The 16,889-nt window shown below is 49.0% G+C and overlaps 1 protein-coding gene across 2 annotated transcripts; it reads left to right on the top strand.

The window, feature by feature from the left end:
• The first annotated feature begins 3,254 nt into the window (after positions 1-3,254).
• TMEM98 (transmembrane protein 98) lies at positions 3,255-14,439 on the top strand. Of its 2 annotated transcripts, none has more exons than XM_054572927.1 (7): positions 3,255-3,386; positions 5,344-5,524; positions 6,996-7,127; positions 7,813-7,846; positions 9,831-9,946; positions 12,525-12,584; positions 13,761-14,439. In XM_054572927.1, exons 2-7 carry the CDS (start codon positions 5,394-5,396, stop codon positions 13,966-13,968), a joined length of 681 nt encoding a protein of 226 aa, XP_054428902.1. In that variant the 5' UTR covers positions 3,255-3,386; positions 5,344-5,393; the 3' UTR covers positions 13,969-14,439. The 2 variants fall into 2 exon arrangements, with proteins under 2 accessions (XP_054428902.1, XP_054428903.1); XM_054572928.1 differs by having other exon boundaries at positions 3,323-3,386; positions 5,306-5,524.
• Positions 14,440-16,889: the final 2,450 nt, after the last annotated feature.

Genomic DNA, 16,889 nt, shown 5'->3' with positions numbered 1-16,889 from the left:
CCTCCCTCTGTCCACCTGGGGCCCAGGGCATGTAGGCTTCTGCCCTCCCCTGACTTATTTCACAGTCACAGTTACAACAGGCTTCCAGGTAGATTTGGATTAAGAAATTAGGTGGGTTAATAAACTAAAATGTTCACAAGCCCTTGTAAATTTCTATTAAGTTTCCTCATCCAAAACTGGTCTCTAATAGTTTCTAATTTCTGTATAAATAATTAAAACTCTATTTTCAATTGTTGTGAAAAATTGTTTCTCTTAATGAGCTTTCTAGAGGAGCCAGCAATTTTATATCTTGTAAGAATGATTAACTGGCATCATTATCCCATATCCCTAAAATATAGCCCAGCAGCTTCCCAAAAGGCCATCTGTATTCCATTAACGCTCCCTGCTTTAGACACACAGGGTTACTTTATGCCACGGGCTCTCCTCTCATTTTATTATGACGGTGATGAAGATAGAAATAACCAGTTTAATTATCCCATTTCCAACAATGAAATAAATGTTCAACATGTCTTTGCCCTTAAAAAAGGAAGATGAAGAATGTTGTAGCGCAGTTCCTGGCAAGCACAGGCTGAGCAGCGTGGTCAGCAAGCTCCCTCCCAGGCTCTGCCCATGGCTGGAACACACCAGGGCTGCCACCCCGTCCCCCAAGAGCTGGCTCAGCTCCTCCCCCTCCAAACCACAGGGCTGCACTGGGGGAGGGGGTGGTTCTTAACCTGGACCCTGGACAGATATTCCATATTCATGGACTGGAAGACTTGACATAGGTAAAATGGCCATATTACCTAAAGCAATATATGGATTTAATGCAATCCCATTCAAAATTCCAATGGCATTTGTCAAAGAAATAGAACAAAAAAAATCAGATTTGTATGGAACCACAAAATAAATCCAGATAGCCATTCTTAAGAAAAAAAGAACAACGCCAGAGGTAGCGCACTCCCTGAGTTTATATTATGCTACAAAGCTACAGTAATCAAAACAGCATGGGACTGGCAGAAAAACAGACACAAACCAATCAAACAGAACAGAATTGAGAGCCCAGAAATAAACCCACGGGTATATGGGCAACTGATTTCCAACAAAGGAGGTAAAAACATACAATGAAGAAAAGAAAGCCTCTTCAATAAATGGTGTGAAAAAAATTGGAAAGTTACATGCAAAAAAAAAAAAAAATGAAACTAGGCTGCTACTGGACACCATACACAAAGATTAACTCAAAATAGATCAAAGACTTACATATAAGACCTGAAACAACAAAATAAATAGAAGAAAACATAGGTACTAAACTTATGGACATTGGCCTCAGAAAGGATTTTGTGAATTTGATCTCGAAGGCAAGGAAAGTAAAAGCAAAAATAAATGAATGGAACTACATGAAATTAGAGAGCTTCTGCACAGCAAAAGAAACCATCAACAAAAACAGTCAAGCAACCTAGTGGGAGAAGATATTTGCAAACAATACCTCCAATAAGGGGCTAATGTCCAAAATATAGAAACAATCATGCAATTTAACAACAAAATCAATCCAATTGAAAAATGGGCAGCCGACCTGAACAAACACTTTTCCCAAGAAGTTATACAACTGGCAAAGAGATACATGAAAAGATGCTCAGCTTCACTAGCTATAAGGGAGATGCTACTTAAAACCACAATGACATACCACCTCACACCTGTTAGAATGGCTATTATCAACAACACAAGAAATAACAAGTGTTGGAGAGGATGTGGCGGGAAAAGAACCCTCGTACACTACTGATGGAAATGTAAACTGGTACAGCTACTATGGTAAACAGTATAGAGATTCCTTACAGAATTAAGAATAGAGCTATCATATCACCCAGCTGGACATCTAGAAGTATAAGTGAAATTCCTCATTTTTAAAAAAAATGTTGGCAACTAATTTGACTTTTTAAAAACTGTAAGCCAAAAAGAACACCTCCGTGAGCTGGATGTGGCAAAAGGAGCTACTGGTGTGAAGCGCCTGCATTGAATTGTCCTGAACCTAGTCTGCATCTTTTGTCCTTGTCACCAGTACTGACCTTAGCCTGGCCAACTGGGCCACTGCCCCCAGTGGATCCCAGGCTTTAATTGGCCCTGCTGTGGTCCCACCTCTTCCTCGCAGGGCTAGGAGTCAAGGGCCAGTGGGGATGACCATCTAGAGTGCATTTCTCCTCCTATACCAGCGATTTTTCCATCTTTTTCATCTCATGGCACACATAAACTGATTACTCAAATTCTGGGCCACACCCCCCAAAACAGGTATAATTTTGACTCAGTCACACCGGGTGGCTATTGTTGTATTAGCTGTTGTCATTTTTTAATTTGACTGAGAGAAAAGAGGTCAGCGCCCCTGACTAAATAGTCAAGTTATGGCATGTTTTAAAAATTCTTGGGGCACACTGGTTGAAAATCACTGTTCGAGACCATGCTGCTGGTACATTGGCCTCGAAATCTCTGCCCAGGAAGCCGCAGCCTGCTTCCAGGGCCTCCTGGACCTCTGTCCTTCCACGGCAGCCTGCACAACCGGCACAACCTGGTGTGGACGTCTTTAAGGATGGCCAGGCGATGGCTGTTTGCGGGGTGGAGGCTGTATCCCAATGAATGTATTGGGGGGTCCCCCTTTGGTATGGGATGGAGTCCAGTGTGAACAGAGCGGGCAGGACTGTCAGCCGTGGTCCTGCATTTCTACTCATGCCCCTGGCAGGGCAGTTGTTAGGGGTGGGCCTGTCACTGGCTCACATTCACCTGGGCACTCTTAAACGCTTCCCATGCTTCATGTTATTTGAATCCAAGGATGCTTACAAGCAGTAGTCTCATTTTACAAATGAAGAAACCAGGGCACAGGGAGGTGAAATAAGTTGCCTACAGCTAATGAGTGGCACAGCCAGGATTTAAACCACACAAGCAGGTAGCAGACCCCACTTGAGCAAAGCCCAGTCTTTCACACTGTAGACACAGCTCTTGCTCCCCAGCCCCGCCCTGGGTGGCCAGCCTAGGTGGGGATTGGCGGGGCAGGGACCGTCCCCTCTTCTCTCCATTCTGCCTGCCTGGGCCTGGCCACCGCGGGGGGCGCGAGGACCGCTTGTTGGGTCTCAGACTGACAGCCTCCCAGAGCTCCAGCCCCCTGCCTGCCAGCGGGGCTGGTGGTGAAAGCGGCGCCTGGCAGCAGGGGATTTGGATTGGCCGGCGTCTCCCCCTCCTGTTCCACCGCCGCCGGGGGTTTGGCCGTGCCAGGGGACTTATCTTGATTCCTTGGGACAGCCCAGCTTCTTCCCGGCATGCCCTGCTCCCAGGAGCCGCCTGCAGGTCCCGCACCCAGACTTTGCCATCAGCAGGGGGACGGCCGCGGGAGCGCCTGGGAATGCATCCTGCCATCGCAGCCTGAGGTGGGTGGACCCCGTTGACCCGGAGCTGCGGGACAGGGGCCCCGAGGCGGGTCGCGCAGCCCAGTCCCTTGGGAGAGGGAGTGCTGGGCGGCAAGCTGGGTGTGGGGGTGTGGGGGCGTGGGGCGACGCCTTGGGGGAGGGAGCGCCGGCCACGCCACGAAGCCTTTGTTTCGGCCACAAGTTGGAGAAAGTTGGAGCTACTTGCTCGGGCGTCCGGCGCGGCGCGCGCCCAGCCGGTAGGAATCCCTCCTGAATCCGGAGTGTTTAGGGTGGGTGTCCTGCTTGTCCCGGCAGGGGGAAGGAGGGTAGGGTTAGGGTCTTTTTTATCCTTGTGGATTTAGAATGCAACGGGGGTGGGGGAGGGGGAGAGAGAGTAGAGAGAGAGACTGGGACCTAACCAATGTATACAAAGAGAAAAACTCATCCTGAAACACACAGAGGAGAATAGACAAAAGGAAACGCACACAAACACTCATACAGACAAATTATGGAGAAAGAGGGCAAAAACTCAGGGAGTTCATACACACAGAGAAATACGCAAACGCCCAAGGAGAGGAAACAAAGCGGGTGGTCTTGGAGGCCATGGGAAGGGGGAGGGGAAAGGAAATTCTGAGAAGCGGCAGAGACGGAGGGGAGAAGCCGGGGGAGTGGAGACGGAAAAGGGAAAATGGAGACAGAAGTGAGAGGAGGAAAGGAAAAGGGCTGGAGGAGGTAGTGCTTTAAAAGAGACAGTTAAACACATTTAGAGAAAATGAGGCAGACCCGAGGATTAGCCCCGCTGCTCCCAACATACCGAAGGGGAGATAGAGAGATGGCAGAAAGCCCAGCCTTCTCACCCCTGTGGGCAAGGGAGCTCCAGGTGGGAAACAGCTCCGTGAGGACTCTGAGAAAGGTGCCCTTGGCACTATGAGCCAGCCAAGTCTCCACCTGGTCCACCTGGCAAAGTCCTCCTCATCCTTCAAACCCAGCCCCAGCATCACCTGCACGGTGAAGAAGTCTTTCCCAGCCAAAGCCATGCAAGCACAGTTACTCTCTTTTCTGCGTATTTCTGCATGTGGCACAGGCACTTGGGGTCCGCTGTCTTATTTCTCTCCAACCTCCAGAATCCAGCCCAGTGCTCACTGCACAGTAGATGGTCAGCAAATACTTCTTGAAGGACAACTAGGACCATGTGGACACTTCAAGACATGGGACATAGAATTAAATCCAAATAGAGGAGTCACTGAGACGCACCCGTCAAAGCACCCTTTTTTGCAAGTGGAGGTTAGGGGAGGAGAGGGGAGGAGAGTTGCTTAAAGGGACACAAGCAGGAGGCCTGCAATGAAAGAACATTGTGAATACATCCTTCTCTGAGATGCCTTTGTTCCTCCAGCCTGTGAGGTTAGAATAGGTGTGGAAGAACCTTCTGATAAAAACAATCAACGGAGTACAAACCATTTAATTCCAGTCATTAAGTTTCCAACACTGACTAAGGCTGCTTCCTGACTAGGTGAACTTGGACAAATTTCTTAACACCCCTGAACCTCAGGTTTCTCAACAATAAGATGGGGATACCACATACCTGCCTCATAGGATCGTTAGAAGAGTTACCACCAAGAGCCTGGCACGGAGGAGACCCTCAAACACAGTCCCGCCCTTCTCCCTGGGAGGGGGTGCTCTTTCCTGCACTTGTGAAGGTGAAGGCCGCAGTGCTAGTGAAAACGTTTCCTTTTGTCTCAGGACAAAAGTCCATGTTGGTCCAACTGGGGAACAAACTCTTTTAATAAAAGAAAAGCAAATTTGGGGCAGGTCCTACAATGCATGTTGATTCTGTTTAGGTGTTCAAGTCTCTGCAGGTGACTTGGGGCAACCTAACTTCCTCTCCTAACCCCCGCCTCCCCCCAGCAGGTAAGACCCCACTGTGCCGCTCCATTCTGCAGCCTTTTTACCAGGTCTGCGCTGGGCTGTGTCTTTCAAGCTTCAGCTGGTGCAGGGGATGTGACCGGGACCAAGGGAGCCGCGAGCAGCATGGAGACCGTGGTCATTGTTGCCATAGGTGTGCTGGCCACCATCTTTCTGGCTTCGTTTGCAGCCTTGGTGGTGGTTTGCAGGCAGCGCTACTGCCGGCCTCGGGACCTGCTGCAGCTCTATGATTCCAAGTGAGTGCAGACAGGTGGGGGTGGAGTGGGGGTGGGGGAGTAGGGGGGGGTGGGGAGAGGAGGAGAGAGGGGCTTTGCCCTGAGGCTCCAAGGAGAGAAAAGGAAGTTTGGTGCTGGGCAACTGGCTCAGCTTTTTGTCTCTAAAATGCTACCTGAAGGCTCCCTTTCCCAATAAAGATTTTAGAATTTAACAATGTTCCTTAAGCCCTGGCTGGTGTGGCTTAGTTGGGTGGAATCTTGTCTCGGAATCCAAAAAGTCATGGGTTCAATTCCCAGTCAGGGAATATACCCAAGTTGCAGGTTCCATCACTATTCGGGTCAAGGACCACTGTACCCAGGGTTGGGACACTTATGAGAAAGCAACCAATTGACGTTTCCCTCCCCCACTCCTCTCTTCCTTTCCCTCTCTCTAAAGGCAATGAACAAATGTTCTCAGGTGAAGTTTTAAAAAGTAAATAAATGAATAAATAAATAAAAAGAATGTTCCTTAAACCTTCCAATATCCTGAGCTATGTGATTCTGTCACTGAACTAACGAGAAAGTGATTCAACATGTTCACCTAGCATAAACTTGTGGCCGTCTACCCAAAAATGGCCACTTCACTTAGCACTTGGACAAGCCAAACTCTTCCCAACCAAACTCATAGGAACAGAAATCTGATGCCCGAACTCCAGTCACACACTTAAGCAGCAGACACTTGGTGTTGTGAAATCCCAACGTAGGACTGTCCCTCTCTTCACTCAGATTTCTTCATGACGCACTTTACGTGAAATACTTTTTGTAAGCAAGGTTCTACTTTCAGCTGAGCGATGTTTTCATTGACAGATCCTTAAGGCGCTATGCCCAGTAACCCTTAGTTTCTCTTACTCTTCAACCTGAAACCTACCAGCATCTCTGTCAAGCAGTTGATTAGTTTTTATGCCCATTTTTATGCCCAGTAAAGCTCTGTTGTTGAAAAGAAAGCTCTGGTATAGCAGGTGGTGTTACTTCTCCAGTATTACTAGGAGGGGGTAGGGTTACATGGGTGGACCAAGGTGGGTCCCGAGAGTGACTCTGCAGACTAAATTGGGGGTGCGGGTAGGATGGGCATTAGGATCTTCGGCTTCTCAGGAAAAGGTAGGGCTGAAGGGAAAATAAGTTGCAAAAGGTTGTGACTTTGTCCTGAAGGAGGAGCCCTAACACATCGATGTGATGATTGTGGTTGCAGCCCTGCTCCTTTTCTTAGTGGCTCGTCTCATTCTCCGTCACCTTGTTGTTGTGTTTGTGCCCCTCTTGCCTTAGGATTCACTGTCTAGCCATGTGTCCTGCCTGTAACTGCAGTTCCACAGGGTTAGCTTTGGATCCAGGACAAGAGGGCCCTGCTTTAACATATTCACCGCCATCATCCTTTTTTGGGGGATATGTGGGCCTCCAGGAGGCATGGGCAGCAGTTGTCCCTCATGTAATTGCTTCCCTGGGCTCTTCCTTCCAGGCCCATCGTGGATCTCATTGGAGCCATGGAGACCCAGTCTGAGCCATCTGAATTGGAACTAGATGATGTCGTCATCACCAACCCCCACATTGAGGCCATTCTCGAAAATGAAGACTGGGTTGAAGATGCTTCGTAAGGCCTTGGGGGTGGCTTGCTTTCCTGGAGCCCTCTGGGTGTAGCAAATGGGGCTCCTCGTGCCCTTTTTTGGCTTCCTTTGAACACTTGCCGGGGCATCCAGAAGTATCTGCGGCTTTTCCTGCTCTCACAAAGGGGGAAATCACAATATGACATAACAGTGTTTGTCCTACACTCCCACCCTGCCGCCATTTTGTAGATCTGAACAGTGACGACATGGACATGTGGCAAAAGTTGTCATAAAGTCACCCTGATGTGCTTGGTTATCCTTGGGGTGCCAATTAATCTGACAGTCAGGCTCTAGGGATGAGGTCTTTGTCTTTAGTGTCTTCAGGGGTCTCTTCATCTGATGGGAGCATGATGGAATGGGTGCCTTGTGACTCAGGTCTTGCAAGATGAGCGTAAAAGGAACAGCATGCTGGGCAGAAGAAATGGTATCAGCAGCTCAGAGATTGACTTGATTGGTGGGGAATCGTGCTAATGAAGACTTGGATGGGGAAAAATGTTAAGGAGAGAAGGTGCTTCCTCATTTAACTCATGAGCTTGTGCATTTTAACAGGGAGGCACCCCTGCTCTCAGGGGGTGTCCAGGTGTGTCGGAGCTAGATGAGGAGTGGAGGTGGTGGCTGGGGGAAGGTGGACCTCCAAACATGAGCACTGACACATTCTTCTTGTCTCCTCAGGGGTCTCATGTCCCACTGCATTGCCATCTTGAAGGTAATACTCTTTGATTGCCCCAGGAGATAAAGAGGGTTGGTCACCAAGCACCCCTGTGCCCAGACTGTCCGAGTTGTAAGGGGCCTTAGGGTTGGTATGGAGCCCTTGCAGGAGGTCTTTCTGAACATGCCTGAAACTTGGAGTTTCTCCTGTTTACTCCACTCCTACATGGACGGTCTGTTATACATTAGAATTCCTGAAGCCCTTTCAAAGGCTTTATTTCACCTGGTCCTTGCAACCAAGTGACCTGTGGAAAAGACCACATGGGTGGTCACCAGCCACTTTTTCACCTACGGTGGTGACAGCTGTATGCCCAAGACTGTGTAGCTGCTGAGAAGAAACGGGGCTTCCCTCCTTCTCCCCGGGGACTTTCCTTCATTAACAGAGAGCTCATTCCTCTACAGCGACTTGGGCTCTGTATCTGGACTTCTCCTATTACTAGAAAGTCCTTCATTAGCCCTCTTTGGCTGTGACAGTAGTCAGCCAAAAGGATAGTCAGTGTTAAAAAATTCACACCATGAGTGCTTCGACTTGAAGACAGATTTTTTTTTCCATTTAATGCCTGCAGCCTCTAGGACTGAATGGAAAATTGCGCCCAATTTGCATTTTGGGTAATTTTTATAGCTTCAGCATTGGTTTTTCAATTCTTGCCAGAGACTTCTATCCTGTCTAATAGAATCATAGTAATATTGAAGTATTAATATTTGGCCAGTTGCAAATATTGTCGGTTTCTTCATTTCAGTAACCTGGGAAACCACACGTTTATCTCTGCCTAGTAACTATTCGAGATTTGTAAAAAGACAGCTTTATCTCTTCTTCATTGACTTTCATTATAATGTATTAAAAATTCTTTCATCCCACCTTCTCTGTCTCTCTTTGGGGACAAAGGATGACTAGCAGGAAATTGTTATCACAGAGTCCAAGCTTATTATTTAATTCCAAGAAGATTTTGGATATAGGTGTGGTTGTAGATAGATAAGTATAATGTCTAGAGCAGTAATGGCATATGACATCTCTCTTCCCCTGGCCAAGATGTGTCCTGGCACTGGGTTTTGTCCCCTGCCCTTGCCTGTGAGAGGAGGAAGATAGTGACACCTGGGGTTGGGGATGAGTCAGCCAGAAGGTGTCTTATTGAGTTGGAATCAATGGTCCATCTTGGGACCTCAAATCAAAGGAGAGCTTTCCGCTTCCTATCGAGATTCCAAGGCCCTTTGTTTTGGCCGCCTGCCCTTGAGTCCCTGTGGGGAGGGCTCCTGGGCGCTCTCCTGGGTGGGCTCTTGGGCTTCTTTGTGCCTCCTCTTTTCCAGCCCCAGGTATAAGGGAGTGATGGGACTCCTTTGCCAGGGACAGTGGCACATCCAGGTTCTAACATCTGGGAGGGCAAATGAGTGAACAAAGCTCTGGGGGTGGCTGGCAGGGCTGGTGGATGATGAGAAAGGGACGTGGCATGACTATGCCTCTTTCCTGCCTTTTTCCAAGGCCCTTTCCTCATCAACTAGACAAACATGCTAATATGTTACCTTAGAAAATTGTTGGGCTACGTGGCACTTTTGGAGGCTGTGCTTAAAGAGCGTAGTTGTCATTTTTCCAGCCAGGTTTCTGAGGGCGGCCCGTGGGGATGGAAGGCGGGACCAGGAAGTGGAGGCATGGAAAGAGAAAGCAGGTTTTTCCCCTGAACGAGATGGTGAAATTAGAGAACATGATTTTTCTTAGGCAGATTATTTCAGTTTAGACTTCTCTAAGCCAAAACCCTGACCCTGATCTGAGGTTTCTACCCCACCCTCCTCACCCTGCTCTGTTCTCAGTGTTTGCCTCTCCCACCTCACTTCTGTGTATTTTGCACTTCGATTTGCCCATTTGGTTAGGGGGCCCAGCTGTGGGTTCAGACCCAAGATGGGGGTCATATTTATCTTTGTGGGGGTGGCAGAAGCCTTTCAGGAGCTAACTTACCCCCACATCACGTCTTTTCTCCTCGTTGTCTTAGATCTGTCACACTTTGACAGAAAAACTTGTTGCCATGACGATGGGCTCAGGGGCCAAGATGAAGAATTCAGCCAGTGTCAGTGACATCATCGTGGTGGCCAAGCGGATCAGCCCCAGGTGAGCAGGCAGGGCCTTAAGTCCCCACACGTCATGGGTAGGGGGACTGTAAGCTGAGGTGGCTTCAGGGCCTGGCTCTCCCAGGAACCCACACAGGCACCTTCAGTTCTTTATGTCCTAGTCACTCACAGAGCATCCAGGAGGGTTCAGGTGTTGGGAGGCTTTCAAGCTGAGATGTTCTCACACAGCTGCCCACCTCCAGAAGGCTTTTTGGGAAACTGCAGCATCTGACCAGTGCTGACTCTTCTTCTCCGCAGGTCCCGCTGTGGTTGGCCCCCCTTTCTCAGGCCTTACCAGCTGGGGCTGCTTTCCTCCCCGTTGCCACTCCTTTCTGCCGGGCTCTGGGCCAGAAAGCACATTTCCCACAGGGGCCCACACCCCCAACTGCAATGACCTCCTGGCCATGTCCCATGTCCTGTCCCCCACCCATACCCGTGCTGGAGACGAATTTGGGGGTGGCTGTCATCCACTGCCTCATCCATGGCCCGGCCCGCAGCCTCCAGGACTGGGTGGGAGGTGAAGCCATACATCACTCAGATCTCCCAAATTCCAGGCATCAGCGAAATCCCTTGTGGGAGGCAACCAGCAGATTGCAGTCAAGAGCTACACCCCCTCCTGCGGGCTCAATTTGGTGAAGAAAAATAAAGCCCCTTTCTTAGAGGGCAGGGCTGTGCTAAGTTTGTGCTGCCATCTGGTGGCTGGTATGTGGATATTCTTGAGTGGGGTGTTGTCTCTGTCCAGGATGGGTTTTTTGGGGTTTGGTTTTTTTTTTGTTTTTTTTACATCCTCACCTGTGGACATGCTTATTGATTTTGAGGGGGGCGGGGGAGAAACACTGACGTGAGAGAGAAACATCAATGGTTGCCTCTCATATACACGCCTACCAGGGACCGAGACTGCTAGCTAGGCGTGTGCCCTTAACCAAGAATCAAACCTGTGACCTTCCAGTTCACAGGAGGATGCACTAGCTAACAGCCACATCAACCAGGGCCAGGATGATTTCTCAATCAGCCACATGGCCTTGTCACTGGGAAGGTGCCTCCACATTCCTCGTGGCAATGGTGGTACCCCCTGAGTTGCAGGGTCCCTCGCTTTCCTGCTTGCCTTGGTCTTGGGTGAATCACAAGGAACCAGCCCTCTGGGGGAATATGAAACAGTTGGTGCTCTTGACCTCTGTCCAGGGCGTTCAGTATATTGAAAAAGTGGGAAGGACTGAGCCCAGTATAGTTCTTGGCTTTTAGTGGAGCTCTTCCCAGGTAGGGGAGGTTACATGACTTATATCACAGTAGGTTGGCCCCTGGCCTGAAAGACCCTCCACCCTAGGCTTTGGGCAAGCACTGTCTTCCAGCCACTCATTATTGGTGGAGACTCTGCATTGGTCATTCCTGCTGGACCTTCATCATGCTTCCTGTCACTCCTAGGGCCAGACAAATTCACGTGATACCAGGGAGTAAGGCAGCATTGCCAGGAGGGGTTAGAGGAGGAAAGACACTGAGATTTCTGAGGACGAGTGAAGTCCTGGGTGGTCAGATTAGCAGTGGAGCTAGAGTGTGGGGGTGGGCCTGACATGGTGCTCATTGGTCCATCCTGCAGAGCACCTCAGGCTACTTCCAGAATGTTACCTACTGTAAATCAGTCAGCATCCTTGCTTTGGCTTCTTTCTCCTTCTGGATGATTCTGTCCCATTGATCTTCTTGCTCCATTTATTCCACATGGTGTGTTGGTAGCATGTTAGTTTCAAGGACAGTGGCTTCAGCTCCGGACACTGGAGAAAGGGGACGGCTAAGCAGAGGCCACGAGTGACCACGTCTCTGCATTTCTATTTGTTCTCACCAGCCCCTCAGCCCTGAGACAAGAACGTTTAGAAATAAAATAGTACATTATAATTTTTTCTTCCTAATTATCAGGTGGTCCAAAGACAAAAAGTTTGAGTGAGACTTTGTACCATGCAAAACAGAATGAATAGTTTGTTTTCTGAACTAGATTTTTAAAAAATTAACCACCAACTCTACCATCTGTTAATAGAAATACAGTGGAGCAGTTTGAGCTGAAATTAATTTGTAGGTATATATTTTTAGTGTTCGGTATAAACTTTAACCATTTAAAAAAATTATACACATAATAAATACCTGTAGTAAAAAGAAAAACATTGCTGAAATAGATTATCTGGAAAATGAGGTATCCTCTAATTCTGCCTCCTCCCAATTTGCGGAGCTGACTGCTGTCGAATAGCGAGCGTTTCTCCAGACTTTTATTCTCTGCATTTCATAGCTTTTGTTTATTTATTTTTGTGCAAATGGATTGATCAAACTTGATATATTGCTTGGCAGTTTGTCCTTTCAATTAAGAGCATATCCTGAACATTATCCTGGGTGTTTGAACATGTACTTTTTCAACCATAGGAACTAAAACCAAATCAGCAAACAAAATATTCTCTAAACTGAACCTGAAGTCTTCCTAAGTCTTTGTCAGAGAAAGAACCATTAGAGAGAAGAGCTGGGCTAAAGAAAGGTAGAAAGGAAGGAGGGATAAAGGAGATACGCAGAGTGAAATACTGAATACCCTTTGCCTCCCTCAGAGTGGATGATGTTGTGAAGTCGATGTTCCCTCCACTGGACCCGAAGCTCCTGGATGCACGGTGAGTGGTGGTTTTCTCCATGCTGCGGCCTCACCGGTTGTTTGGGTGGTTGAGGAGAAGGCTGTTCTGCTGGATTCCTGAGCTGTCCTAGGCCTTGGGTGCCATTCAGTGCAGTGTGAATGTCCGGCCAGCCAGTGAGCCCAGCCTGGCTCGGGGGTAGAGGCCACTTTTCATCCTGAAACCCTGGAGATGGAAGAGCCAGTTTAGATCTTCAAATTTTATGATTACACGTCCGGCCCCACTGAATCCTGTCAGCACTTCCCCTCCCTTCCATGTCCCCATCGCGCGCTCTCTGCTCTGTGGACCCTGGAAGAAAACACGCCTGAGCTGTGAGTGCCGCCCAAGGGGTCAGCGGGGCACGTGGTGAGCAGGGCGATGAGAACGGAATACCCAGGAACCCCTCGCCTGTGATCCTCCCCGATACACAGAACATACTTAGCATCTGAAATGCTGTCTTTCTGTACCAGATGTAAGCCTATTTTAGAGACAGATTCTCTGTCTCTCAGATTTCTGTGACTGTTTCATAGACCTGTGGTGTAACGCCTGCCAGCTGGGCAGTGGGTCCCTGTGCGGCAGCTGTGTCTGTGGGCTGTGCTCTGTAATACATTCCCAAGGGCATTCTGCACACTCACTGTGTAAAAGATATTCTGTAGTGAATCTTTCAATACAGGTAAAAAAAATACTCCCCCTCAATTGGGTTTTCTTTAATTTTTTTTTTTCCTTTCGAGTAGGGTAAACCAGCCCTAGGCCTCATTGATTCAGAATGAATAAGTGGGGTTAGGTATAGCCCATCTTTCAGTGGGTAGTTGTTGAGGTTGTGCTTATCCAATTGACTAGATACAAATTGTCCCATAAAGCCCTCTTCTGGAAGCTGTAAACAGCTATGCAGCAGAAAGCGGGTGCCACAGACTTAAATAAGCTGATGAGACACGGCATATTAATTTCTCCCAGTAGAGCTTTAGTATGCACGCTGTAGGCTCTGAGAAGGGGTTTAGTTCACCTTATTTAAACTCACCATTCCCAAATTCGTTTGAGCATGGGACCATCTTTGAAGTACATACTCAACAACCTCCTGGGGAAAGGACTTCAGTTTGGGGAACAGATTTTAGACCATCTGGGCTTTGGTACAAAGTCCCTTCTTTCCTAGGGAACCTGATTCTGCTGGCTTTCTTCTAGGACAACTGCCCTGCTCCTGTCTGTCAGTCATCTGGTGCTGGTGACCAGGAATGCCTGCCACCTGACCGGGGGCCTGGACTGGATCGACCAGTCTCTGTCAGCTGCGGAGGAGCACTTGGAAGTCCTTCGAGAAGCGGCCCTGGCTTCTGAGCCAGATAAGGGCCTCCCGGGCCCCGAAGGCTTCCTGCAGGAGCAGTCGGCCATTTAGAGCCTGCTGGCCAGCAGCTGACCACAAGGGCCAGCCTGCCGCCGTCTGTGGGTGGCGCAGCTGGGCCTCCTCCTTTCTGTATTTAGTTGCTCTACACGGCTTGGGAGCGCACTGTGCGGAGCAGAGCGGGAGAGCCTGTGAGTGGAGGCCTCTGCTGCAGTTGCGATGCTGGCTGGTGAGTGGCAGTGTAACACCACAGTTAGGGGAGACGTCACCCTCTGTGCGCCAGACCTTTGAGGCCTGATGGACTCTAATCTTCGTTTGGCTCACCGAGTGCTTTCAGGAAAGTGGAGCCACCGTCTAAGAATCGGGAGGTTTCACATGACAATCAGCCTGTCTGGCTTTCTGGAACAATCAGAAGGTGAGGCAACTCTGATCCGCACTTTCAAAAGAGGACAATCAATTGGAACTAAGTAGGAGTCACCTCCTCTAACAAGGCTTGTACTCTCTCACCTGGCCCGTTTCATGTATTCGTGTTATCTGCCTGGTCCCTGAGGCATCGGAGCCCCTCACAGGTGTGGGTTTGAAGGTGCGCACTGCAGTTGATTATTCCCTTTTCATCATTATGCCTGCATTTTACCTGCTGCCTCTAGGTGGATAGTAAATGTATACTTAGGTTTCCCTCAAGCGTGTGGTTACTGAGTCAAATTCAGATGCGTGTGGGACACATTTGTCTGAGAACTGAGGGTGGAAGGAGAGGGCCTGGGAATCCTCACAGTGCATGTGGCTCAAAGTGAAAAATTTAAAAGATTCCTGAGTTCAGGAAGAGTGGAAGATACCACCGTAAAGTCGTTTCCACATCAGCAATAACATCCATGAATGATGTGTTCCCACATTCTTTAGACATCAGTTTGTTCTATGAATATTGAAAGATGAGGGGCATTTTTATGACTTGAGACCTATTGTGAGACCCAGAGTCACAACTGCATAACGTAGACACACATCCATGTTGCATAATTTCCATCATCCATGTAGGAGCATGGTAACTACTACTTTGCCTCCTCCCAGGTTCTCAGAGCCAGTCTTGCTCTTGGGGGAGGGCCCTGGCTTGGGGGCTGCCTTGGTTTCTCTCTGATGCTGGCCATCCTGTTTGGAGCCCCATATCAATTCTCATTTTATTTCCTCTACCCTAGCTCAGGTCAGCAAATCCCTCAGCCTGTTTCTGGAGAACCAGGAACCCATATTCCCAAGTCCAAGAACTGGGCCTGCCTTGCCTTTGAGAGGTGTCATTGGGCACATTTCTTTCTCTCCTGGGAAGCAGGATGCTTCTAACCGGCACAGTGTGCCCCAATTTCCTCCTGCGGAGGTAGAGTCCGAAGAGGGGAGCTGGAGCTCCTCTCTCATAGACTGGAAGGTGGATTCTTGATCACAGGGGACACCCTATTGGATTATTGACTCCCACCAGCTCTGCATACATGTTAGGTAGTTAACTTTCCTGTCCTGCTGGTAAGCCATGAGTGGGAAATGTCAAGACGACTTTGACTTTTCTATTTATGGCTTCCATAGTTAGATATCCCTAGTCCTCCTATTTTTGTCTTTTCCTCCCTTTCAAAACCTGCTTTCATAACCAGACTGGAAACTCATTCTAGTCAGGGTTATAATGGCTGCCACAGGTATAAGTGTCCACCTAACCTGGACCAGAGCCCTAAGCGACAGAGAAGCAGCCCTGAATTGGTCTCTCAGATGCCATCCACCAGGTGTGGGGGTGGAGCTGGGGGAGTTTCCCCTGAAGTGATCCCCACTGTCCCGTTCTCTGAGTCCTGGCGAGTACTGGCACCTGATTCGTGAAGCCCTTTTAGTTACGAGGAGAGGTTGCTGAAGACCATGGAAGTGTCTGCTAGATGGCAGGACCTCTGGTTCCACTGCTGCGTAGTTTTTCTTTCATCTGTAGTACAGGGCCAGTTAGAAGTCTGGGTGAGGATGGTGTTGGTGGTGAATGGTTGAGGTGGAAGGCCCATCTTTGGGTAGGAGGCAGTTCCACGCCTCTAGGCCCTTTGGGAGTTGCCTGAAGTTACCTCCTCCCTCAGGAGGGGTTGGCGAGCACCTGGGATCTAAGCTAGGACTGGCTTATCCCAAGTCCCTAGTTCACTAGAGTCTATGTGCATGGAGGTCGATCTTTTTTGCCATAACCCCCACCCGCTCCTACCCTGGGGTATGAGAATCAGACTCAAATTCTGAATGAAGGAGGAATTAGGGATGGGAATTGGGTATGAGAAGAGTAAAAGCCTGACATCAGGCAGAATTAAGTTCAAATTTGGGCTCAGTCATTTTCTGTGTGAGTTTGAACAGCTACTTAACCTCTCTGGTCCTTAGCTCTCACATGGAAAATCAAGGCTACTGCCTCATTGGGTTGGTATGTGAATCAAATGAAATGGTATATGTGAAATGCTCAATTTTGTGCCTGGTACTGATTAACCACCGTTAACCCTTCTTTCCCCAAGCCCTGCCCTCCCCACGCCCAGCCCAGTGCCCTGACGCAGCTGACCCAGATGGTACCGCCTCAGTTACCATGCCTCTGTCCAAGCAGAGGCTTCTGTTCATGCGTTTTGCAACTGAGTAGCCAAAAATCTGAAATTGCCGCAGTAGGGGGAGTGGGCCAGCGTGTCCCTGCCCCACCCCAAGTAGTTCAGGACAGAGACAATCAAAGCTCTGAGCCTCTTATCAGGGTTCCCAGGGTTGATTGCTCAAGTTTGCATTCCTCCAGAGCCTGCGGGGGCGCCTCCTCCAGCTTGTGAAATCTCCCAGACGGAACACGTGTTCCGGCCTTCAGCTGACCCTGGTCTTACCCTGACCTGCCTCATTCCAGGAGCTCCTCTTCAGAGACTCTGGGGGCCTACAGGAGTCTGATCTTTAGAAAATGACTTACATTTCAAAGCCCCTGACTTATTTTATGGTCCTGAACATTTTAGGAAGGCGCCAGA

The sequence above is a fragment of the Pteronotus mesoamericanus genome, unplaced genomic scaffold, assembly GCF_021234165.1.
Source record: "Pteronotus mesoamericanus isolate MK-2021 breed Mesoamerican mustached bat unplaced genomic scaffold, CSHL_Meso_final contig_246, whole genome shotgun sequence".
NCBI classification, from domain to species: domain Eukaryota; kingdom Metazoa; phylum Chordata; class Mammalia; order Chiroptera; family Mormoopidae; genus Pteronotus; species Pteronotus mesoamericanus.
Note: the sequence above shows the minus strand (reverse complement) of the source record. Positions and strands in the feature narration are given on the sequence as shown.

What these genes read in the sequence shown, in the direction of transcription:
- TMEM98 (XM_054572927.1), top strand. Translation starts at nt 5,394, where the DNA reads ATGGAGACCGTGGTCATTGTTGCCATAGGTGTGCTGGCCACCATCTTT. An exon ending in GCCAAGCGGATCAGCCCCAG is followed by an intron (nt 9,947 to 12,524) that starts GTGAGCAGGCAG and finishes TGCCTCCCTCAG; the next exon opens with AGTGGATGATGTTGTGAAGT. An exon ending in CCGAAGCTCCTGGATGCACG is followed by an intron (nt 12,585 to 13,760) that starts GTGAGTGGTGGT and finishes GCTTTCTTCTAG; the next exon opens with GACAACTGCCCTGCTCCTGT.